At 40.1% G+C, this 26,786-nt stretch overlaps 1 protein-coding gene across 2 annotated transcripts in view; it reads left to right on the top strand.

Annotated features, from left to right (window-relative positions):
• The window catches only part of LHCGR (luteinizing hormone/choriogonadotropin receptor), an 84,256-nt gene that overhangs the window by 8,982 nt on the left and 48,488 nt on the right, over positions 1-26,786 (top strand). For both annotated transcript variants that reach the window (XM_021001328.2, XM_021001324.2), the window contains exons 2-3: positions 22,883-22,954; positions 25,182-25,256. In XM_021001328.2, the coding sequence (XP_020856987.1) occupies positions 22,883-22,954; positions 25,182-25,256 (147 nt within the window). The remainder of the gene's footprint in view (positions 1-22,882; positions 22,955-25,181; positions 25,257-26,786) is intronic.

Genomic DNA, 26,786 nt, shown 5'->3' with positions numbered 1-26,786 from the left:
AAAAGGTAATCCTTCAGGTACTGGATGTATAATGGTATTTTCTCTCCAAATTCATTTTCAAACTCATTAATAACTTGTGATGCACTAAGGTGGAGCTAACTTTCACAAAATACATCTCTCCAAAAGTTTTAAGTGTCTGGAAACAGAGACTTGTAATGAAAGAGCATCCTGAAGCATATCTGCAGTGTCACTGACATGACAACATAATGATATTCTCTGCTCCTGAAAAATACTTTTGAGAAGTCATTACAGTTGATGCAGATGTTCCCCAGGGAGAATTCAACATATAGTTCTATTTACCAGAGTTATTCTTGTCATGTCATATTATTGCTGGAAGAGCTCTGGTTTGCAGGAGAGAAGGATTGGAATGGTTGTTTTGTTTCTTTAAAAATTAGACTTTAAATGGCTCTTTTTGAATGTGCTTGGATGTATTTACCATTTTTCTCTCCGGCTTTTTTTTAAAATTTAGATGTTACATAAATGACTTGGAAAAGCTATTATGCAAAGGATCTTGATAGAATGTCTTTGTTCACATTATAGTGGGGGAATTATCTATACTCTCTTAGGTACTCTAGAAAGACTGTCATGGTTGACAGTCAACTCAATCAACCAAATACAAAAGACAATGAAAGGGTTCTGATTGGCTCAGTTCTTTTTAAACAGAGAGCTTACATGAGCCCCTGCTGCCTGATTGGTTCCCCAGAGGTGAATTGTGTATGATCAGCCCTGTTTTACAGTTGAGGGAGCTGGACCTCAGAGAAGTCCACTGAGTTGATCAAGATTCCAGAGGCAGAGCTGAGACTCAAACCACTTTTCTTTACCACTGCACCAAGGTGACTTCCCCGCTACTTTCAGGAAAGAATAAGGGTAGAAAGTTTTATTTTCTTGACTTTATATTTCTTCCTGTTTCACAGGGATTAGTTAGAGATTGTTACTTAGCCACCCAGGAAAGGCTCAGGAAGGAAGAAGAGAAAGAAGGTCTTCTTCCAACTCTTGACAGCTTTACTAATGACTAAGAGTATGTGCCTGTCACTGAGAATAGAGTTAATGGTTAATTATATGGCCACAACAGCTGTTAGTAGTGCTGTGCCTTATGTGTGGAAACAGGGAACATGCCCGGTGGGGAAATTCATCTCCAAGCAATGGGGTTTGTACTGTAGAAGTAACCCTGCTAAGATTGCCCTCTCTTGGGGGAGGGCAAGAAAGCAGAGAGGAAGGAAGTCTGTGGGTATAGTAGACTGGACAGCCTCAGGGAAAGCTGCCCCTTCTCTAATTCAATTCACTACAATTCAACAAGTTTTCATTTGGGTACCTTCTCTGTGTGCCAGACCCACTAACTGAGTGCTGAGGAGAGAAGGGAAGGTGCAAAAGAAATAAAACTGGGCATTAATTCAATTCAATTTAATGAGCATTTATTAAGCACCTACTATGTGCTGAGAACTGTGTTAAGTGCTAAAAATACAAAGGCAAGCCACAGTCCCTGCCCTCAAGGAAATACTATTCTATTGACAGGAAACAAGATGTACTCACATAAAAAAATATAAATTATATGCAAAATAATTTCCTAGAGGCAGGGCACAGATTTAATAAGAAGGGCAGGTTGTTTTGTTTTTGTTGTTGCTGTTTAATATAGTCTTTCTGAAAAATCTAAGAATCCTAATCCCAACTCACATCCTGAAGTGGCATGTCAGTGAGCATGGCACTCTCCCCTTCAAGGTTCCTGGGGAATCCCCTGAGAGACTGGAGATGTGTCTTCTGAGATACCCCTGGCTAAAGCCTCCATTCCAGGGTATTCTCATCAATGTTAAATGCAGTGCTTAGTACTCCAATTTCATTTTAACCAACAAATTTCAATTATCTTTTACAAAGGGATATTCACTGCAAATATATAGCAAGAATAGAAATCTCCCCTCAACACCTTGAAGCACATTTACCCTTATTCCACCTCCATCTGTGGGAATGGCGGGTTCAAACTCAAAGTGGTTGCCATCAGACATCAGCCCCACCAGTTCACTTCTAAATGCAGCATGGCCAATGGATGAATAGCTATTTCTTCCCTTTGGGCTTCCTTCAATCTATGCTCAATAGAACAAGTGACTCAGGACATTTTTCCTCCTTGTCTCAGCTAGCCACAAAATCTAGCACAGACTCTGGCTCCCAGACCTCTGGTGGCTCATTCCAATCTTTGGAAGTTCTCTAGGTCATAGCCATCTCCAAGAGTCTTTTCGTCCAAAATCAGGAAAGAGTAAATACAAGAAGCAAGAACAGAGGCCCATATGCATTGGCCATATATTGGCCCTCTGAGGGCCCAAGGCCTCTCTCCATTTAAAGGTGTCTCTCTCTCTGTGTCTCTCTGTCTCTCTCTTTCTCTCCCCTGTCTAGTTAGTGCCTTTGGAATGCATCCCAGGTCAGGCTTACCAGCCAATCAAAAGTCTGACTCTTCACCACATGGTGAGATGACTGAAATGAATTATAGAATGTCTACACATGCTACAAATTAGAAAGTAGGGCCCTTCGCTTACATGCCATCATGACTTTCTGAAAGTAGGATCCCCGATGAACTAGCCAGGTAGGTTGATCATACTGTCCATGCTCTGCAGATGGAGCTCTCATGGGTCAGTCCCCTAATACATTAACGAAAGACCAGGGGTTCAAGAAAGTATGATAGAAAGGTTGGAAAGAATAAGATACCAATACCAGAAGAAAGGGTCTACCAAGGAGGAGTGGAAGGGAACAGAGTGGTAATTAGAGAAAGGAGCTTCAGTGTAGGCAGTCCATATTCAGAACCACAAGGATTCTGAATTGAGTTATAGGGCAGTAGACAGTTATTCCCTTCACTGTGGTAAAGGTAATGTTGATTTGAGTATCAATGCCTGAGAAAGGGGTGTAAGAAGGAGGGAGTTGGTTAGGAAGCAGTCAAGTGGCACAGTAGATAGAACGCTAGACTTAAGTCAGGAGGATCTGAGTTCAAATCCTATCTCAGGCACTTACTAGCTACGTGACCCTTGTTCACGCTATTTAACCTCTGTCTGCCTCAGTTGCCTTATCTATAGAATGTGGATAATATTAGCTTCTATTTCCCAGAGTTATGAAGATAAAACAAGATGATATTTGTAAAGCCTTTTCAAACCCTAAAGTAACATATAAATTATCATTTCTAATATCATAACTTATTATTATTAAGTTATCAATCAACAAATATTTGCTGAGAGCCTACAACAGATAACAGTGCTATGGTGGAAGAACATAAATCAATCGTTGTAGGTGCTTAACAAATGCTGGTTGATTAATCGATTGATTGACCCATGCCTCATGAATTTTACAATTTAGTTAGGGAGATACACTCTAAATATGTGAAATGTTACATAATTACACAAGTGATAAATAACAGGTCAATACAGTAATGGAGGAAATGTCCCCAGACAGTAAATGATTAATCACTCAATGAATATACTTTAAGAATGAATTTATTGACACTCAATTCCCTAACTTATCATTACAACTTCTACTCTCAATATTTCTAAAACACTACAAGATTCGCAAAGTACTTTCCTTCATGATAAGCTATGAAGTACGTGGCACCTATCTTATTGTCTTCATTTCACAGAAGAAACAAGCTCAGAAAGGTTAAGTAACTTCCCTAAAATTAAAGCCCAGGGATCTGACACAGAGAATAAGTCAAGACCACGGACATTTACAATGTTCAATGTTAAGAGTGGAGATCACTACGGGCCAGAGTAAGCTGAAGAAGCTCCTTGGAGGAGGAGTAATACAAGCTGAGTCGTGAAAAATAAAACACAGCCTCCATGTTCTGGAATTTTATAGTGCTCTTGGAGGGCCAAGATGTACATATGTGAAATGACTGGAAAATGATCCACGAGAACGTGAAATCAGTTGATAAATTAGATCATCCAGACTGACTCATTCTTGATGAAGCCATGTTGACCCTTTGTGGCCATCACATCCTCTTGTAGATTTTCACTAACTATTCCTCTCAAATTTTACCAGGATCTAAAATTAAGCAAAGAGCCTAGAGTTTGCAGACTCTATTCCTTTCCCACTAGTCCCACTCAAGTCATCAAGGTTCTATCAAGCATATACTATGTCCCAGGCATGAGGCTAACAGCGAGGGCCACAAAGAAAAGCAAAAAGACTCCACGTCTTCAAAGAGTTCGAAATTGAATAGAGGAGACAACAGGCAAACAACTATGTACATAGGCGATATATACAGGAAAATTTGGCATCATGTCAGTGGAAGCCATTAGCCTTGAGGAGGACTAGGAAAGGCCTCTTGCAAAATGTGGATTTTGAGCTGGGCCTTAAAAGAAGTCAGGGGAGCTAGGAGGTAGAGGTGAGGAGGGAAAGCATTTCAGGCATGGGGGGCAGCCAATGAAAAGCCTGGGGAAAAAGGTGGGGAGTGAGGAGATGAAGTGTTGTATTCAAGAAACTGCAAATTCTTTCATCTTGGGATAGAATGCCTGAAGATTTGAACTTACCAGAAGAAGTTACATTCTCTCTTACAGTCTTACTATCTTGGGTTTCACCTCTCTATTAGCCATTTTTGTTGTGTCCTCTCCAGTGCAAAGAGAATATGTTGGCAGGAAAAAAAAAAAACACAGAACCACAAGGAGAGCTGGGCTGTTCAGGCTTCTCATGATCAAAAGTAACTGTCCCATTAACCCTGAATAAAAAGCAGTTTTATTGGCATTTTGATTCTCTTCTTTGTTCTAATACAGGGGGGGAAAAACCTTCTTGTATTGTCCTTAATGTTCTTTCCCAGCCTCAGTTCATTCTGAGCTTATGTGATCCTGAAACTATTCTTAGAGGACCACATGACTGTTATATATTCATCCCATTCCCTGCTCTTCAATATACCTTCCACATGTCTTTAAAATCTAAATTCCCTGTGCGTATACATCAAGTTCTCTAGATAATCCTCTTTTTTCTCTTCTGTGGAATTGTTTTTCTGTGTCTTTGAGATCTTATTCTTTGTTAAATTTATTTTTAGTTTATATATTTTAACCTTCTTTTTCAAAATTTTGAGTTCCAAATTCTCTTGTGCTCTCCCACCCCTCCCCTACCCATTGAGAAGGCAAACATATTGCATATAATAATAATTATACTTGTGAAATCATGCACAACATATTTCCATATTAGCCATTTCAAAAAAAAAAAGGAAAAAAACAAAGTTTAAAAAGTATGTTTCCATCTGTACTCCGAGTTTATCAGATCTGTCTGGAGGTAAACAGCATTTTTAATCATGGATCCTTTGGAAATGACTTGGATCATTGCCTTGATCAGAGTAGCTAAGTCTTGTACAATTGATCATCATCATAACATTGCTGTTATTGGGTGCAGTGTTCTCCAGTTCTGCTCACTTCACTTTCGATCACTTCATACAAATCTCCCCGGATTTTTCTGAAATCATCCTGTTCATCATTTCTTATAGCACAATAGTATTCCATCACAGTTATATGCCATAACTTGTCCAGCCATTCCCCATTGATAGCTATCTCCTCAATTTCCATTACTTTAACACCACAAAAACAGTTGCTATAAATATTTTTGTACATGTACGTCTTTTTTCCTTTTCTTTGATCTCTTTAGGATACAGACTAGTAGTGATATTGCTGGGACAAAATGTATGCACAGTTTTATAGCTCTTTGGGCATGGTTCCAAATTGTTCTCCAGAATGTTTAGATTAGTTCAAAACCCCACCAACAGTGTATTAGTGTACCTGTTTTTCCACAGCCCCTCTGGCATTTGTCATTTTTTTCTTTTTGGTCATGTTAGCCAATCTGATAGGTGTGAGGTAATACCTGACAGTTGTTTTACATCGCATTTTTCTAATCAATAGTGATTTTGAGTATTTTTTCATGTGACTGTTGATAGCTTTTATTTTTCTGAAAGCTGCTTGTTCATATCCTTTGACCATTTATCAAATGGATAATCGCCCTTATTTTTATAAATTTGGCTCAGTTCTCTTTGGGGATCTTATTCTTAAGAGCTTACCTTTCTTCCTGAACTGACATCCCCTGAAGAATTTTATTTCATGGGAATCCTACCCATCCTTGCTCTGAAACTTTTGAAATTCATTCTCCCTAAAATCTCCAGTAAATATTAGACCCAGCCTATATTACTTCTCCTCAATCACAAATTCTATAATAGAGTAGCTATTTCCGCCCAAGGTGCCCATCATTTCTGAAAAAGATGGTTACAGAGAAACCTGAGAAGACTTGTATGAACTGATACAGAATGAAGTGAATAGAACCAAGAGAAATGCTTATACAATAACAACACTATAAATATACACACACACTCTGAAAGACTTAAGAACTAAAAAAAATAAAATAAAATAAAATAAAGACTTAAGAACTCAGATCAAAGCAATGACCAACCATGATTCCAGAGGATCAAAGATAAAGCATACTACCCATCTTCTAAAAGAGAGGTGACAGATTTAGGGTACAGAATGAGACATTTTTGGACATGGGCAATGTGAAAATTAGTTTTGCTTGACATAATTATTACAAGGATTTGGGTTTTTTTCAGAGTAGGGGTGTGTGGGAGGGGAACAAAATAGATTTTCATTCTGTAATGAGTATTTGAAACTGTAAGATACAGAATGTAAGATCATTCTGTATCAGTTCATACAAGTCTTCTCAGGTTTCTCTGTAACCATCCTTTTCAGAAATGATGGGCACCTTGAAAAAATTAAATTAAATTTTAAAAAGAAGGAAAAGCAAAATTAAAGATTTTCAACTTTGATTCCTCCTTTTGGTGAAGAGGTCCAGAGTAGCACTTCCTCTCATTGCTTCTTTCACTTCCCAAAGAAAGAAATTACCATTCAGGAAAACCAGAAAATTATTAGCTTCTCTGCTTTGGGCAAAGAGGGTGTTCTAACAAATGTCCAAGTAACTGAAGTCCCACTCATCATTCTGCTCACTTATGCCTCTGTGGCGAGCCTGTGCTCTGTATCTCAAACTACTAAACTGTGTCTTCTTTCTGTCCAGGTAGTACATAGTATTTACTCTGATGATGACATCACTTCTCTTTCTGCCTTCATTAGACTTTACCCAAACGCTGTATTTTGTGCTTCCCTCTCAGGTTCCTAGATTTCCTCATACAAGTATAGTTTCATAAAATACAATACTACTTCCCCCTCTGATCTCCTCTATCCCTTTACCTGTGTTGGTTTTTTTCTTTTTTTTTTTTTTGCATAAATTTTTACCTTGAGGAGTCATATTCCAGTCATTTATTTCTCCTTAACAAATCAATGATTCCTATGAGGCCAAATGTGTCTCTTACTGTAGTAGCTGTAGTTCACATTCCACATTTCCCATATTTTGTGCATTTGTTTAGCAGGGCAGCTATGTGGGGTAGTGGATAAAAGACTATACTTATAGTCAGGAAGACCCGTGTGACTCCAGGCAAGTCACTTAACCTCCATATGCCTCAGTTTCTGCATATGTGATAACAATAGCACCTACCTCCCAGGGCTGTTGAGAAGATCAAAAGAGTTAATATTTATAAAATATTTTGAAAAGGTGGGTTTGTAGTTGATCTCATAAGTTGGGAATGACTGACACCTAGGCAAAGTGACACCTAGGCAGCTAGGTAGTATGGTGGATAGAGCACTAGGCCTGGAGTCAGAAAGATGACAAAGATAAGCCTAGGTGATTGGCAAGAAGATGGTACTTTCAATAGTAACAGGGAAATCTGGAAGAGGGGAGGAGAGAATAATGAATTTTATTTTCAATATGTTGAGTTTGAGATGCCTGTGGGGTATTCAACTTGAAATGTCCAATGGGCAGTTAGAGATGCCAGATTGGAGCTCAGGAGAGAGAGGTGGGAATTTATAGATCTGTGAGTTGCCTCTATAGAGATAATAATTGAACTGATGATATCACTGAGTGAGAGAATACAGAAAGAAAAAAGAAGACGGCCTAGGACAGAGTCTTGAACCCAAAGTTAGTTAGAGGGAAGGGGGGGGGGGTGTTGTGATATGGATTTACATCCAGACTGAGGAAAGAGTGCTCTGGTAGGTAGGAGGAGAACCAAGAGAGAGCAGTATAATGAAAATACCACATGGAGGAAGTTTCCAGAAGAAGAGAATGATTGATAGTATCAAATGCTGCAGAGAGGTTAAGAATGATGAAGCCTTAGGAAAGACCATTAGATTGGGCAATAAGAGATCACTGGTAACTCTGGAGGGAACAGTTTCAAATACTCCAAGAATCAAAATTGTAATGTTATTTTACCAATTTCTTTGAATTAAAACCACAATCTGAAAGCCTTCATAGGCAGTTTCTTGAAGTTCTTCCTTACAAGGGGGAATAGAGATTGTCTAAGAGGGATTACCCACCTTGCTTAATCTCCAGGGAAGAAGGATAAGGATCTACAGACACTAAAAGGTGAAAGATCATCTAGTTATAGTAGGGAGGAGGAGGAGGAGGAGGAGGAAAAGGAGGAGGAGGAGGAGGAGGAGGAGGAGAAGGAGGAGGAGAAGAAGAAGAAGAAGAAGAAGAAGAAGAAGAAGGAAGAAGAAGAAGAAGAAGGAGAAGAAAGAAGGAGGAGAAGAGAAGGAGAAGAAGAAGAAGAAGAAGAAGAAGAAGAAGAAGAAGAAGAAGAAGAAGAAAGAAGAAGGAGAAGGAGAAGGAGAAGAGAAGGAGAAGAAGAAGAAGAAGAAGAAGAAGAAGAAGAAGAAGAAGAAGAGAAGAAGAAGAAGAAGAAGAAGAAGAAGATGACGACGATGACGGAGGAGGAGGAGGGGGGGAGGAGGAAGAGGAGAAATAAGTAGTGTCAGCTAGTGACTCAATACTGAAGTGGCTACTGGTTACTTAGGCATCAACAGTAAAGAGGTCTGCCTTTTCCCTAGGATTGGGGTTCTTAACATCTATCCTCCAAGACTTGTCAAACAACTACTACTTATTTCTGGTGATTAACTTGGGTACAAATAATAGTGCAAGAAGGAAACTATTCAACATCCCTGAGGATTATAAAGTCTTGGGCAAGAAACTGAAGTCCGTAGGGGTACAAATACTATTTTCACCACTGCTGCTAAGGAAAGGAAAGGAGTTCAGGAAAGAAAAACCAATTTGGGAATTGAACAGCTGGTTGGGAAGTTTATAGGCTCACAGGATCACAGAGATGATAGAGACCACAGAGATCTTTTAGTTTAACTCCTTAATTTTACAGAAGATAAAATTGAGGCACTGAGAGGTCAAGAGACTTATCTAAAGTCATCTATTAATAAGCAGCAGCACTGGGATTTGAACCCATGTCCTCTGACTCCAAATCAAGATGGTAACGGAGAGCTTGACTCTGATATCTGGGTTAGCATTCAAAAAATAGGAATGATAGGCTCTTGGACAAGGATGGACTCCACCCAATAATGACTGGTAAAAATAAACTTGCCTAGAGTCATACAAATCTAATCAAGGACACTCTAAACTGAAAAAGGAAGGGGTTGGGAAAAGAAAGCTGTTGACACATATCCACCAAGAGAGATACTACATTGTAGGGAAAAGAATTACAAAAATTTATATCAAACAAAGTCTGAGATGGGAATTGGCAATGAAATCTAGAACCTCATATAGATGTCTATTTATCTATCCACAAAGAATAACAGATAGCAATTTTTGTTGTTCAGTCATTTCAGTCATGGCTGACTCTTCATGATTTTCCATTTGGAATTTTCTTGGCAAAGATACTGGAATGGTTTACCATTTCCTTCTCTAGTTCATTTTACAGTAGAGGAAATTGAGGCAAACAGAGTTAAGTGACTTGTTCAGGGTCACACAGCTAGTAAGTATCTAAGGCTAAATTTGAACCCAGGTCTTCCTGACTCCAGGCCCAGTGCTCTATCCACTGCACCACCTACCTGCTTAGGTGTCAATTAGCTTGACTTATGGGATCAAATATAAATTCTCCTGTTTGTTATTTAAAACCCTTCACAATCAGGTCTTTTCCTTTCCCTTATTTTTACATGTTACTCTCCTCCACACAATCTACCTAAACTGGACTACTTGGTAATTATTATAACCAATGTTCCATCTCCTATCTCCAGGCCTTGATCCTGTGTGTCCCCCATGCTTGGAATGCTCTTCCTTCTCACCCCTACCTGTTAGAATTCCTGGCTTCCTTCAAGATTCAGCTTAAACTAGGGTAGCTAGATGGTGCAGTAGATAGAGCTCTGGCCTTGGAGTCAAGAGAACCTGAGTTCAAATCCAGCTTCAAACACTTGACACTTACTAGCTGTGTGATCCTGGGCAAGTCACTTAACCCTGATTGCCTCACCAAAAAAAAAAAAAAAAGCAAAAACAAATGAACAAAAAAAGATTCAGCTCAAACACCATCTTTGACAGAAGATCTTTGCTGGTCTACCTGGCTAGTTAGAGGCTTCTTATCTCAGGCTCCCTTTTATCTGCTCTCTACACACCTCATAAATACCTATCAAATGTTCTCTTTTTTCCCCATCAGATCATCTCCTTGAGGACTGGCATTTCATTTTTCGCTTTTTCTCTGTATCCTCTGTGCTTAGTACAGTGTCTGGTACATAATGAATGCTTTAAAATACTGATTGATTATTGCCAATGCCTCAACTCCTCTACTCTAGGTTTCTAAAGGCCTGCAAATGAAGACATTCACCTTGATAGCAGTTAGTACCTGCTTAATGTGTCTCATCTATTTGAAAGCACGGAGATTTCATATTATTTTAAAAGTGGGAAGTCATTTTCTGGCTAAGTTCTAAGTCTTAGAATCTAAGATATGAGCAGTTTTGAAAAAAAAGAGCACAGAAATTCTTCAGTAGTGTTCAATATAGAACAAGGTCTTATACAATAAACATGAAAATCTTATTCTTGTGAATTAAAATAAGGGAAGATTTCCTCCTTGCCATATCACCACGTTCATTAAACAAAAATGCTTTGCGCATATTTGATCCTTTCTCTGTTTCTTTTTTTTTTCTCATTTTAGGAGTACTTTTTAAAATTCAGGGTTTGTAACTATAGCAATAAACTAATTGACCATGAAAGATGGATGAATCTTTTCAGCTTCCTTAAATTGATAATATAGATGGCTTTTAAAAACAATTACAGGATGGCGAATAAAAGTACTTCACTGCCACTGTGTGTAGGGCAGGTCTTACATGTGGGGTGGGGGTGGGTGAACATTGTTGAGATTTCTTCAAGGAGTGTCTTTTTTAGGTTTTTAGGTCTTTTAGGTTTTAGGTCTTTTTTAGGTCATACTGGATGGATTCTGAGTTCCCTTCCAAACTAAGGCTTGGTGATTCTTTACTTCTGGAATAGAGTCCAAGACCACAACTGGAGTTTAGAAGTTGGGACTTAACCACCTCCCTCTGCCACTGACTAACAATGATTTTGTAACTGCCAAATCCAATAGCCTTTTCTCAGTTCCTCATCCTTCTTGACCTCCCTGCAGTATCCGATATTGCTGACTACCCTGGCCCTCCTGGACACTCTGGGTCATCATGACACTGCTCTCTTTTGGTTCTCTTCCAATCTGTTTGTTCCTTCTCAGTCTCCTTTCCTGTGTTAGCATCCACACCACAATTCCTAAGTGTGGAAGAACCCTTAAGGCTCTGTCCCGGATCTTCTATTCTCTCTACACTTTCTCTACTGGTGATCTTATCTGCTTCCTTGGGTGCAACGATCATCTGTATGCAAATGACCACTCAGATTTATATATCATGTCCTTGTCTCTCTCCTGAGCAGGTAGATGGTATAGTGAATAGAGTTCAGGGCCTGGAGTCAGGAAGACTCATCTTTCTGAGTTCAAATCCAGCCTCAGACACTAGCTGTGTGACCCTGGGCAAGTCACTTAACCCTGTTTGCCTTGATTCCTCATCTGTAAAATGAGCTGGAGAAGGAAGTGGCAAACCCCTCCAGCATCTTTACCAAGAAAGCCCCAAATGGGTCATGAAGAGTTGAAAAATGACTGAACAAAACAAAAGTCTCTCTTCTGAGTCCTAGATCATCAATTACCAAACAAACATTTCAAACTGGCTATCCCAGAGACATCTCAAATTCAGCATATCCAAAACAGAATTCATCTTTCCCAAAAACCCATTCTTCTTTTGAATTTCCCTATTCTATCAAGGGTATCACCATCCTTCCAATCACCCAAGTTTGCAACCTCAGCATTACCCTGGACTCCCCCCCTTTCCATAATCCGAATATCCACTCAGTTGCCAAATGTTCTCATTTCCACATCTTCACAATTTCTCACATCAGTCCCCTTCCTTCATTTACATGGCTACCACCCTATCAGCCTGCATTTCTCTTTCTTGTCTGAGCTGTTGCAGTAGCCTCTTAATTGGTCTTCCTGACTTAAATATCTCTCATCTCTAATCCACTGTCCACACAGCAGCCAAAGTGATTTTTCAAAAGCATAGATCTGACCATGTCCTCTCCTATTCAATAAACTCCAGCTGTTCACCATCATGTCTATGATCAAATTAAAACTCTTCTGTTTAGTATTTAAAGCCCTTCAAAACTGGGTGCCACCTTACCTTTCTAGCCTTTCTAGCCTCACAGCCTTTCCCACTCTTAAGTTAAGAACCAGTCAAACAGCTCTCTTGCTCTTCCTCACATATGACACTTCAAATCCCATCTCCAGGCTTTTCACACTGACTGCTCTCTCTGCTTGCAACATCCTCCTTCCTCACCACTGCCCCTCAGAATCTCTAGTTTCATTTAAGATTCAGCTAAGAAGATACCTTCTATATGGAGGCTTTATCAATTCCCCCAAGTCCTAGTGCTTTTCTCTCAAAAGTTACACCACATTCTTTTTTGTATACTTACATATGAACATGTTGTGTACCCCAATAAAATGTAAATGTCTTGATATCAGGGACTGTCTTATTTTTCGCCTTTGTGTCCCCAACACCTTGCACAGAACCTGGTGCCTCTTAAAAATGCAATTTGATTGACTGATTGACCTTGAACAAGTCACCTCAAATCTGTAGGCATCTGTTTCCTCATCTGTAATAATGACAGCTAACATTTATGTGGCACGTACTACGTGTCAGGCACTGTGCTAAGTGCTTTACAATTATTATATCATCTGATGCTCAAAACAACCTTGAGAGGTAGGTGGTTTTATTATCCTCATTTTACAGGAAACTGAGGTAAAGAGAGGTGAAGTGACTTGCCCAGCACCACCCAGCTAGAAAGCATCTGATCACAAATTTGAACTCAGGTCATCCTGATGACAGGCCCAGCAACTATGTCATTTAGCTGCTCCAATAAAATAAGAGAATTACTAGATGATCTTCTGCTACCTTCTGTCACCCAAGATCTACATTTCTGTTCTTTTTTTCCCTGTTTACTTAGAGCACTTTTATTTTTCCTTACACAATTATGAGTTGGGCATGACAATTCTCAACAATTAGGATGACTTACAATTTTGGTATTCTGTTGTCATAGGAGCACATTAAGACGACATTAAATAATAACAAATTAGCTAGATGCACAAATTTACAGGTGTGTAAAGGCAAACTGCTTTGCAACTCAACACTGAGTAACTGAGCCCCATGACAATGGGGGAAAACAATGGGTCAAAAGAAAACTGGTTCCTAAGGCTCAGATTCATTATGATTCCTACTAGAATGGTGGCAAGATGAAACATCCATTTAATAAATTCTTTCTTGCCAGCCTTAGAAGAGAAATTCTGGAAGTCAGCTCTTTTAAATGCTGGAAATCTGACCTTTAGATACCCTGTACAGATCTGTTGCTTTAATAGAACTAAACCGTACAGCTGATGAATGTCAACCAGCCAAATATGGAAGTAAACTCTTAGCTTGGTCTGTCACATGAAGTGACCCATATCAGGGTTGAGATCAAAGATATATATAAGATATGCTAAAACGTACACCAAGGGAAATGAGGTCAAATCAGTCACAGCTCAACAATTTTAAAAGTTCTAATATTTGTCCAGTATCAAATGCAGACTGCCCCACGGACCAGTTTCTTTTCAAAGAAAGCTTACTCCATCATTAGTAAGTTAATAAACATTTATTAAGCACATACTATGTCCCAGGCACTGTACTAAGAACTAAGAATAAAAATTCAGTCTCTATCCTCAAGGAGCTAATGGGGGAAGACAGAAAAGGAAGCTGAAAAGTAGAAGGGGTAGGAGTTGGGATGGGGAGGGGGAACACTGAGGAAGGTACCCGGCATGGGCCATAATGGACAAGTCCAAAGAAGTCCAAAAGCAGCATAGCTGGTGGAAATGAGGAGAAGACTTTGCTGGGTCCCTTCCTTAAGTGAAGGCCCTGGGGCCCATGGTCCTGCCTTCAAGTCAGAGGGTTCAGTCAGAGGGGTGGAAAATACTGATGAGATATGAGTGCTGAGACTGATTCAATCTTACAGAATAATGAGAATTCCCACTGATGAGCATATGTCCCAATAATATACACATGAAGGGTATATTTGCCTGGACAAAATTACACTTTATAAATATTCAGCAAATCTACACATCTGCTTATAGTCCATTTAGAAGCATTTGCAATGGACAATGGGTGGGCCAGATTCATCATATTCCTGCTTGCTCACCCACATCTGCCAAGTCTAGACAAAGGATGGCCCGGGGAAGGGCATAACCATTCATAGATGGGCACAGTGTAGGTGGCACCATTGCCAGTTTCCATAACAATACCAGTGGTATGGCCAGAGACATACAGAGGCAACCCAACCTGAAAAGAAATATGCACAGATGGGATACTGACAGTCTCAAACACAATCTGTGTCATCTTCTCCCTGTTGGCCTTGGAATTTAAAAGAATTTCTTAACAAGGTTTCCTCAGGGGATACCACCAGCTCGTTGTAGAAAGCACGATGTCAGATTTTCTGCGTGTCATCCCAATTGATAATGATGCCACATTCAATGGGATACCTCAGTCAGAATAACTCTCTTGCTCTGGGCTTCATTACCAACAAAACTGTCCTTCTACCCCATCCCCACCGTGACACTCTGGTGTCTTGTACATCCAATAACGGAGAGGAGAACTGTGCCCAAGAAGCATCATCCCTAGCAAAGCCAGCTTTGCACATGCAGATCCATTAATGAAAAGAGGAACAATTTCTTCTGCCATTTTTGTATAATCTGATGTCTGTCATCATCCTCATCAGAGAAATTAGAACTGGGAGAGAGAGGAGTGAAACAAAAAAAGAAAGAATGCCCAAAGTAGCTGGTAAATGCTTCCAGGTCCCACTGAGGGAGCTGGTTCTATCCTTCTCCATGATTCCTATCTGCCTAGCCCTTCTCCTTTCCTCTCATTCTGGATTTGTGGACCACAGGCTGTTTCATCCTTATGGTAGACTACAACGACCACCAAATACGGGAGTTAGGAAATGTGGGTTTGAACCCCAGCCTTGCCTCTTACTACTCATGAGATCTTGGGCTAATACCACTTCTTTTTCTGAGCTTCCCTTCCCTTGGCTATAACATCAAAGGGTTGAGCTAAATTAGGCACAATTCTGATGTCATTTTCAGGGAGCCTATCTGAAAGGTAGATTTCTCCAGCAAGGAAGATGCCATATATGGGGAGTTCCAGAGTCGGGGGAGGAGGCATGAGAGACAGCCCATCCAAGTCCAGAGAGGTTTTCTGGACGAGTAGAGAGAGGATTGTTGGTGAACTTCAGTGAAAGCAACTAGAGATGTTTACTCTAAAGGAAAAGGGACTTTAAATTTACATTAACTATCTCCAAGCTTTGAAGGCCTGTCACGTGTAAGAGCAATCATACTTGTTCTCCTTACCCCCAGTGGCATCGCTAAGGCAATGAATGGCTGGACATTGCTGAGAGTTGTATTTGGCTTGATGGAGGTAAAAACTCTTAGAAATTAAGGCTATCTGGAGGCAGAAAGGGCTGCTTTTGTTAATGGCGGGCTCCCTCACCATAAGAAGCATCATGATATTGTACAGACAGGGCCATGAGACAGGAAGAGGTGGGTTCAAATTCTGCCTGACACATACTAGCTGGGTATAAATGGACAGGTAACTTGATTCTCAGCGCCCCCAGGAAACCCCCTGAGTATAGAATTGGCAAATTCCCCCAACCACCACCACCACAGATGGAATTATAAATTCAGAATCCCACTGAAACAACTGTCATTTAAGTACTATTTTATGGCTTGCAAAGCACTTTCCTCACAAGAGTCTGGCAAAGAAGTGTGTTGCAGGGAGAAGAGCACTGGATTTGGAGGCAGAGGCCATGTGCTCAAATGCAGGTACTGCTATCTACTACCTAGAGACCTGGCGTAAGATACTTCATCTTTCTGGCCGCTAGGCGGGGCTGTGGATAAGATCTGAGTTCAAGTTTTACCTCAGACATTTACTATTTGTGTAACCTTAAGCTTGTCACTTAATCTCTACCTGCCTCAGTTTCCTCAACTATAAAAGAACACCTACCTACCTACCAGTATTGTTGTGAGGATCAAATGAAATCATATTTGTAAAGTACTTAGCATAACGTGTAGAGCACAGCAGGTGCTTAATAAATACTTGGTACCTTTTTTCCTTCTCCGGGCCTCAGTTTCTTCATGGGAAAAACAAGGAGGCTGGACTAGATGACCTATAAGGTCCTTTCTAGGTTCTGACTCTATGATCTTATCTCTAAGGTTTCTTCCATCTATAAATTCTAGGAAACCTATCTTCCTGACAGTCTTATTTGCATTGTACATGTTTGAGCAAGAGAAGAAGCAGGCTACATTGCCAAAAGAACTGGAGAGCTGGGGTTTAAATTTTAGACTTTAATATGACATGCATGATAGGAACAAGTTTCTTCACCTCTACGGACCTGTTTCCTCACCTATAAAAAAGAAGGTATTGGACTCATTGAGGAGAATGCTAAGACTCCTTCTAGCTCCAAACCCACCGTTATAACATGCATTATTTAATGGCCACCTTCCTAAAAAGGTTAGGGTAAGACAGATTTTGGAAGTTGAGCCATATTTCCAAGTGAAGAGTTTCCTATTTAAAGAAAGCCTGTAATAAATCTTTGTTTTACAAAAGATTACTTTCTAAATACAGATGAACACTCCTTAATTTATTGGGTTGATCTGTAAGTATTTTTCATAGCTCAGGTTTTCTTGGCATGGAAGCCTTATCCCCTCTGAAGATGTATAGCTGTGAGACTGGTATGAAACTATTTTTTTAAAAGTCAGTGAATAGAGTATTTCTCAAAGAATCTGTGTGTCTGTATGTGGGGGGGGGGGCAGGAAGTAAGAATGTGTGGCAGAGACATAGACAGAGAGAGAAGAAAATGCAAATATGCCCCACCTTTGGGAAAATTCGAATTTCCCTACTCTCATTCATAATGGCAAGCTGGGTCGCAAGGTAGAAAACTACTTTTCTCCTCAGGGTTCTTTCTAGGAGGTTAGTTACACTGAAGGAGTAGGACTTCTAGTAGTGAATTGTCACCCACAAACCCCCAGTCATTGCATTTCTCATTAATTATTAAGTCAATATCTTAGAAAAGCTTTTAGGAAAAAAATATTTAATGAGATGATATTCTAAGAAAAATGATATAAAAGACAATCCCCCAAAAGTTTGGGGCACATTCTCCTACAACTAATACTCAGAGTTCATTAGTATAGTAGGCACAAGCTTAAAGTACAAAGGTGGTGAGGCATACATGTGGTATAAAAGAACTGTAGGTAGAGTTGTGAACTGATCCAACCATTCTGGAAAGCAACTTGGAACTATGTCCAAAGGGCTATACGACTGTGTAGACCCTTTGATCCAGCCATACCACTATTAGTCTATATCCCAAATAGATTTTGGAAAGCACCCATACATACAAAAATACGTATAGCACTTTTGTGGTGGCAAAGAATTAGAAATTGAGGGCATGTCTGTCAACTGGGAAATTGCTGAACAAGTTGTGGTATATGATTGTGTTGGAATTCACTTGTGCTATAAGAAATGATGCACAGGATGCTTTCAGAAAAACCTGGAAAGACTTGCATGAACTGATGCAAAGTGAAGTGAGCAGAACCAGAAGAGTGTACACAGTAACAGCAACATCGTATGATAATCATTGTGAATGACTTAGCTCTGCTCTACAGTACACTGACCCAAAACAGTTCCAAAGTACTTATGATGAAAAATGTTCTCCACCTCAAGAGAAGGACTGATGGAATCTGAATGCAGAGTTACATATACTTTTTTTACTTTATTTTTCTTTGCTTTTTTTTGATCTGTGTTTTCTTTCATAACATGACTAATATGAAAACATGTTTTATATGACTACACATGGATAACCTATATCAAATTGCTTGCCTTCTCAATAAGGGGAAAGGAGGAAAATAATTTGGAACTCAAATTTTAAAAAAAACAAATGTTAAAAATTGTTTTTACATATAATTGGAAAAAAATAAAATATTTTAAAAATGAGATAACTTATAGTTCCTGGTTACTGGAAGTCCTTCTCTGCCGTTGTAGATTCTTCATAAAGTTCCCCTTAGGTCAATACAGCATTCTACTGGGCTTGGAGTGCTGGTAACCTGGTAGAGTCTTAAAGCTGTCTTTCCTCAATGTACCTGGCTTGTCTTCAGTCTTAATTGAGTGTCACATCTTAGCACCCAATATAGAAGCTTCCCTCAACCACTGCTCTCCAAGCACACTGAGGGACAGAATTCACACAATTACCTTCATATAGGAAAAGAAGGACATAGTGATCCTTTCTTCCTCTTCCTCCAAATAACTCCTTCTCAGAGGCTGCTCCATCACTAGACTAGAATGCCAGGTGCCAAACTAGCTTGCTGGGTTATATAAGAGCCCAATGGAGGCATTTCCTGTATGATACTATCCATTTTCATCCAATGATCAAAACACTTCTTCCAAGCTGATTAAGGCCTTGTTTGCATCTAGTTTACACTTCTGATTGACTGGTTCATTCAAGAAGTTTTGACCTTCTGTATTTACATTAATTGAGATGAACCCGACCACCACCACCATTACACACACACACACACACACCCCAGGAGAAAAGGAAAAGAGAAAGAAAGAGATAAATAGGGAAATAAGGGAATTACAGAACACGAGAGCTGCAAAATTAGAGAAATGTTAGCAATCATCGAGTTCAATCAAGTCGTTTTACAGATGAGGAAACAGAGAACCAGGGAAGAATGGCTTGCTCAAGCTCATATAGCTAGTATGAGGCAGAACTGAAGCTCAGACCCACATCTACTGACTCTACAACAGTACTCTCTCCCCCACATCACTGGTTCCTAAGTCACATCCAATTAAGCAATAGAAATAGGTTAAGCAATAGGAATTAGAGGAAACTGTACTAAGGGAGGAGGTAAATGATTTTTAAATTCTCCAAATGACCAAAATGGCCTTATTTCATCTGGACTAATCAGGTTTATCTAAAGATAGTACTTTTTTAATCTGTAATTTCCAATCTTGGGATTTTATTCATAAACACTTGGGTTTTTTTGAGGGACCTCTCATCCCCCAAGATATGGAATCCAAGAGAGGATCAGGTTTATCTTCCCTTCCCTTCCTTTGAAAAATAGGTATTTAAGGGGCAGCTAGGTGGCACAGTAGATAAAGCACTAGCCCTGGAGTCAAGAGAACCTGAGTTCAAATGTGGCCTCAGACACTCACTAGCTGTGTGACTCTGGGCAAGTCATTTAACCTTGATTGCCTCCAACTTCTACCCCCTCCCCCCCCAAAAAAAAGAAAAGAAAAATAGGTGTTTTGAACCCTCTGACTTTAAATGGGGGGAATATGAATCTGTAACTGATACCATCGATTCCCACTCTTACCTACTGAAAACTGTCTGTTCTATATGGTCATCATACTATTTGGACACCAGACCTGGTTCTTTCCTCTGGGTATTAAGTGGCATAAAATTGGTTACATCTCCATTTCTGGCCCCAAAACAACCCCTCCAAATTGTTTCACTTTGTTTTTCTAGAACCTCCCTCATTGTCTTTCTGCCCCTGAGCAGTTACCCCCCCTTCCTTACCTTTGTCTTGTTTTCTTTATGCTGTCTCTGATTTCAATCAGTGAACAAGTATTTATTGAGCACCTACGGGTCTAGCACTGTGCTAAGACACAAAGAGAGGCAAAAGATAGTCCCTGCCTTCAAGGAGCTCACACTCTAACGATTTCTGTTCTGTTCTGAATCTTCTTAAACAGAAGAGCTTTGGCCCAGCCACCGATTTAATTCACAAACATTTCAAGAATGCAATGTAAGCACAAGATTCATTTGACAAAAATTCAGTTTGCATACAGCGTCCTAAGAAACACACGCTGAGTCAAGTGGGTGCAGGTGTATCATTGCAGCTCTGCTCAAGGATTCTGATACTCAGCTCCTTTTCAATCAGAGTCACCTGCCCGGTCATCTGCTCTTAGGTCAGCATCAACCCCCCTCATTCTCTTCATCTTTACCTCCATTCCTGCTGCTTTTTCTGCCCCCTGACATCAGCATTACCTGAGACCAGCTTCATTTTGGCACCAGGAAAGCTCTGCGGCATTGTTCCTAGTGATCCAGCATTTCTCCTACTTTTTCTGACCTTTGTCCTTCCTCCCAGCCCCCTTGGCTTCTATCTATCAGTACCTTCCAGTAACCTCCCTGTTCACACCTGAGCTCTGCAGCCCTCCTGGGAATCACACCCTACACTCACTGCCATCCTTCTCCCAGGCTGCCTGCAGAGAGGCTGGGACTGTTTTGCTCCCATTTGCATGAATAAACAGCTCTGAAGAGTTTGGCTGAAGCTGTTATATAAACTCTCTCCAAAATATGTTCTGTTCTACATTATCCCTTAGTAATAAAGATTCTGGGATCAGAACTTGGCTGTCAGTTTTATTGATGTTGCAGGGGGTACAGTAGAATACAGCTTTCTCTTCTGGAAATTTATGGGCTTGGCAGTGCAGAGAGCAATAAAACCGTGTTTTTAATCAGTAAGCCAAGCAGACATGATTCAGAAGAAATATAGGAAGCAAACATGCCATAACAAGGGGACTTTTTCTTCCCCGTCGTCACTATTCTTACTTTAATCCATGTTAAATATTTCCAAGTGTTGAAAGACATATTTAATGGGGCCATTTTCAGAAATGGAATTAGAGTACAAAGCCTTGCTTGCCTCTTGTTGGGGGGTCCTATTACCTGCAAGGCTATTGAGTGGAACTACCCATCTGTTACATGCTCACAGGTTTTGTGTTTAGATAGAAGCATCTGATGAGCTGGCCTTTAACTGCAGGTAATGTGATGTAGTGGGAAGCACATTGGACTTGGAGATCCAGATTTTTAGTCATGGGTCTTCCATGAGCCAGGTACTATAGATGTATATAACCTTGAAAAAGTTACTTAGCCTCTCTGACATTCATGGAATAGGAAGGCATTTATTAAGTGCATATTATGTGCCTAGCATTGTGCTAAGCATTGGGAATCCAAAAAGGAAAATCTGAGATGCTCCCTGCTCTCAAGGAGCTCACACAAGAGTGAGCTGCTCTCAAGCAAGCTCACATCTAATGGGACAGGCAACACATTGGAGAGTTCACGTTTATGTTCACTTCATGGAAAATGGAAAGGCCAGATGGTACCTAAGCAAGGAAAATAAAAGAGAAAATAACAAGGCTAAGGGGATCTTGGGGAGTAATGACAGAGCAGATGGTCTACCAAAGGGTCAGGGGGTTCAACAGTTACAATGGAGTGGGGCTCTGGGATATCTCCAGGTACCGAGCCAATAGTGGGTATCCTGCATTTGGTAGGAATTGTTTATTGGAGAAATGAGTGTTGGTTGGAGGAGGTATCAGTCTGTGGTTCCCCCTCAGTGGCAGCAGATGTTGCTGGTCTATTTTCTTATAAATGAAGGAGTTAGACTAAATTACATCCAAGGATCCTTTCCACTCTAAATTCTGTGATTTCTCTGATATGTGCAAATAGAAAGTTCTGAATGTTACTCTCAACCAAGAGTCTAGGGTATAGAATATAGCCCTTGCCTCTTCCTTATGCTAATCTTTTTCTATATAAGAAGTCTGATTTGGAAGATAGCAAAGGTCTGTTCTTTATTAAGGTATAAAGTGATCCTTTTACCATCCATGTGAGATAGGTACTTCAGGTGTATTTATCCATGTTTGCAAATGAAACAACAGCATCAGAGAGGTTAAATTACTTGTTCAGGGTCACAAAGCTAGTAAGTGTCAGATGCAGGTTACAAACCTAGTCTCTGCCCTCTCTCTCCAAGGCAAACATCCTTGTCCCTGCAGCATGCTGCCTCTCATCTCTTCTGCAGCTCTAGCTCCCCTCCAGAGTACCTACTACAAGGTTCTGTATAGATTGGTCAATCCATAAATGCTTATCCAATGAACAATTGGATAGATAAATGAAGTAAATGCATCTGTAGGTTTGTCTCTCCATGAAGGTGTTCCAAGGTCAAAATGACCTGAAGGAAGCATCCCTAGTTGATGATGTGGGTTCCTGGAGATAAAGAGGAAGTCCCAAAGGTAGGAGAAATTTTGTCAAAAACCCCTGCTTCCTCCATCATGTTACTCCTGTCTGCCTTTCTCCAACCTTCCCTCTAAGAAATCAAACACCACCACCCCCTCCCAAACTTCCTTCCCTACCTGAAGTAACCTGACATCAGCACAGATTTAAGGCTCTTCAAAAGAGACCAAGCTGGGCCCATGACCTTTGCCTTTAACAGAGAATAAGTCTAAGCAGCAGTCAAGAGTCCAACTGCTACACTACTCAGAGAAGATCAGCTTTGTCATGGGGAGCTTGAGAACCAGGTGGTCTGATGGGGGGCAATGGGGAGAGGAAGGAAGGCACACAAAGCCACATTTATGTAAAAATCTAAAAGCATCCAATCTTGAAATGCCTGCTTTTTTTTTCCCCTTTCCAGATCACTTACCTATCTCCCTGTCAAAGTCATCCCTTCACAAGCTTTCAGAGGACTTAGTGATGTCTTAATAATGTAAGTTGGTTCCCTTATGCAAAATGACACTCACAACTGCAATGATTGTTTCTTTTCTTTCAAAGCAGTAAGAGAAAGCATGGCTGAAAGGGGATAATTTTTGTGGAGGGGGAAATGTGTTTAGGAAAGTAAACCCTATTATTTCTGTCTATATCCATACAGCTAGCATCTAGGGACCTTTGAAGGAAAGGTATGATTTTCAGGAGTCATTAAAATCCAGATAATTAACCTCGCTTCAGAGAACTGAATGCATTTTGATAAGTGATGATAAACTTCCCAAGTGGAAAAGGAGATAGATTCCAATCATAAAAACTCTTCTTGTGCAATAGAATGGCTATTCCCCCATGACACGTTTTTAGATAACACCCACATCAGAGAAAATGTGTCTGGTATTTTATTGTGCATCTGAGAATAATCTTTGTATCTAAAATATAATAAGTTTATGACAAAAACACAATATTTATAGCCATATTGATGAAAGGAATTTATCAAAAGTATAATACAGCCTGATAATACCATGTTATCTTGTGTCCTCTCAGATCTGACCTTTCCTCCTTTGTCCCCTGTGCCTCATCTTTCTAGACCCAAGCCTCCATCCACATACATAGGCCTTCTAGGACCAAAGTCTCCTTCCATGACCATGGTATAGCAGATGGCTTAGAATTTTGAAAAGAGTGAAACTCCACATATTGTTCTTTTTAGGGGGCCAGGAGGAAACATTGCAAGAAACAGAAAGGTACAAACTGACTAGGCCAATTCAAAAGAAAAAGACTCCTCAATTGCTAGGTCTAGGCAGGCATCTTGTTTGTACTTTAATATTCACGATAATAATAAACTACATTATGGTGAGTAATTCAAGCAGCCACTGTAGACAGAGCCTTCTTGAGAGGTAAACTTTTCTACCTCCCCTCTTAATGATAGTTTTAGCAGCAGCCCAAAATTCATCTCCTAAAGGCAGTATATTAGATTAGTATAGTGGAAGTGGAGGAGACATATCCATAGAAGATGATAAGTCCACATTGGCAGCCTAGGTGGGGATATCTAGCTTCCTTTGAGGAGTAGTTTTAAAATATGGAGATCATTAATAACAACAATGCAAATGTATATAGCTTGAAGTTTTGTAGTGCCCTTTCCTCATAACAACCACTCTGTTTAGTAGATAACACAAGCATAATTACTGCTATTGGACAGATGAAGAAACCGAGCTTAGAGTTAAGTGCCTTGCCCAACACCATACTTAAAAAGTGTCTAAGGTGGATTCAAACCCAGGCTACCAACTCTAAATGTTAGGTCTTGCTACTATTCTGATGACACTTTTTAAAAATTTCTCCAGAATAAATGCCAACTATAAGAAATTTAGTGCAAATGGGAAGGAGTCAGGAAAGTTATTGAAGGTTTATATTGAGGCAAGCGATGTTTGTCCCCAAAGCTTCCAGTGACACTTTATCTCTCTTTTAGTCAATCAATCAACAAGCATTTATTAAGTGTCTACTGTGTGCCAGGCACTGAGCTAGGGGCTGGGGAGACAAAGACAAAACCCTTAATTAGAAGAGCAGCCATAGGTTCAATAAATGAATCATCAAGCTGAGAACAGGCTCTGTATAGACTCTATTGTTCATAATGGACGTTTTCTGGATTTTGTCAAAGCACAAGCCTTTAACTGAGCCATTAGCCTTAGGAATACAAAAGCATACAAAAATACAATGGCATCAATTTGCTATTTTCCTTCTGGCTACAGATATGATCTTGCATTTGGTCTTTGGTCATAAGAAATACCCAGACACATGCTTTGAGGCACTCTGCCAGCTGCACTGATCTCAGTATCCAAAGAACAACTATCCCAGGTCATCATCTAAATGCATATCAGAATTCCATTTTAGGAGACTTAGTCCTAAGTTGTGTCATGATTAATCTGGACAAAATTTTAATGCTCTTTCATTTATAGCAGAGCAAGAAACACAATCACCTATAAAGCTGGGCTGTCGACAGCTGCAATGGGAACTGAAAAATGTGCATTTCAACTATACCTGTATTGCAGGCACTCACTCACCCAAGCTCCTAAAGGGAGACATTAGCACTTTATGATGCCTCGAATTTTCTGTTCTTTTTCAAAGAAAACACATCACATATTCGCTTCTTTTACCCCAATTGTTCATGTCACGCACAGCTCATTCTCATGTAGACATGATCATCTGTTTCATGTTGTGTTCTTTGTTTCTCCCCCCAGTGAAATCTCTCAGAGTGACTCGCTGGAAAGGATGGAAGCTAATGCCTTTGACAGCCTCCTCAATTTGTCTGAAATGTAAGCATCGGCTAACAGATAGTTTATTGCTGTACACTAGTACCCTTGCTAGCTAGAGCCCACTCCATATTTGTATTCAGGCACCTGCTGCAAGGATCCAAGAGGAAAAAAAAAAAAGACTACCTCAATTACTGGATTTGGGCAGGCTCTAATTTCTCTCACCACAGTGGCCTAGAGGTTGCTATGGTGACAACTGCTTCTCCCTAGGTGCTGTATAAACTCTGAAACATCACAAAACAAAGTTGGAAATTAAAATTGACATGTCAGAGTCCAGCCTGCAGCTTCCATCTCTCTGTTGGGGGGAGGGGGGTCACAGGATCACAGATAACATATTTAGAGCTAGAAGGAGTCTTAGAGCCCATCAAGCACAATGCCCTCACTTTATACATGAAGAAACAGAGGCATATAGAGGTGTAAAATGACTTGCTCAGGGTCCCAAAGCTAGTGTCTGAAGCAAGATTTGAACCCAGGTCTTCCTAACTCCAAGTCTAGTCTAGCAGACCATGATGCCTTTCCTTCTAGGTCTGGAGTGCAACAGACAGTGTGGAAATTTGGGCTGAGGGTCACTTTCAGGTTTCCTTCCATCTTATTGTAAATGTGGAACAAAAATCTCTGTATTCCAAGATCGTAGATTCATTTTGAAATTTGGGGCAAAAGGACCTTAGAGATAATTTTGTTGATCCTCATGTTTTACAGTTTTAAAAACTAGGGCCCAGAGACCCTAGGTCATACAGCTAGTTAGTGGAAAAGCCAGGATAAGAATTCAAGTCCTGTGATTCCAAGGATTGTGCTCTTCTTACCACACTGTGCCAGAAGTTTCTGAGTCCAAAACTTAAATAGCATCTTGGCCCTACCTTTTGTGGATATTGCTAAAGTCTTTTCCGGCTCTAAATCTATGATCCTTTTCTGCTAACACTTGCAAAAAAATTAGACATTCATTTTCAAAATATAATTAGATGAGTCATCCAACAAATGGTTATTAAATATGCCTGTATGTTTCCAGTAGTGTTGTAAGCACTATGAGAGTCAATCAGTCAGAGGACAGCGCCTAGCACATAGCAGGTGCTTAATAAATGCTTAGTTTACTAGCTGACTGACTGTGAGGGACAGGGGAGAAGGATAAGTTCCAATCACAAAATCAAAGAACTTCAAGTTAGAAGTAAACTCAGTGGCCAACTAACCCAACCCATTCCAGAAAGTGAATTCCTTCTACAACACAAAACACACTCAATAAGATGCATCTAGCACCAGGCTGTCATAATAAACAAAGTGCTAGACTTGGAGTCAGAAAAACCTGAGTTTGAATCATGCCTTCAAATATTCCCTAGTTATGATGCTGGATAGTTAACCGCTCAGCCTCCTCTGTAAAATGGGGATAATGATAGCACCCATGTCCCAGGGTGGATGGGAAGAATAAATGAGACAGTCCATGTAAAGTACTTTGCAAACCCTAAAGGACTATATAAAGTTAACTATTATTAATCATCCATCCTTTCCTGGAAGATTTCCAGTGAACGGAACTCACCATCG

Source organism: Phascolarctos cinereus, unplaced genomic scaffold (assembly GCF_003287225.1).
Source record: "Phascolarctos cinereus isolate Bilbo 61053 unplaced genomic scaffold, phaCin_HiC Scaffold_2;HRSCAF=192, whole genome shotgun sequence".
NCBI classification, from domain to species: domain Eukaryota; kingdom Metazoa; phylum Chordata; class Mammalia; order Diprotodontia; family Phascolarctidae; genus Phascolarctos; species Phascolarctos cinereus.
This window is presented reverse-complemented; position numbering and strand designations above follow the sequence as displayed.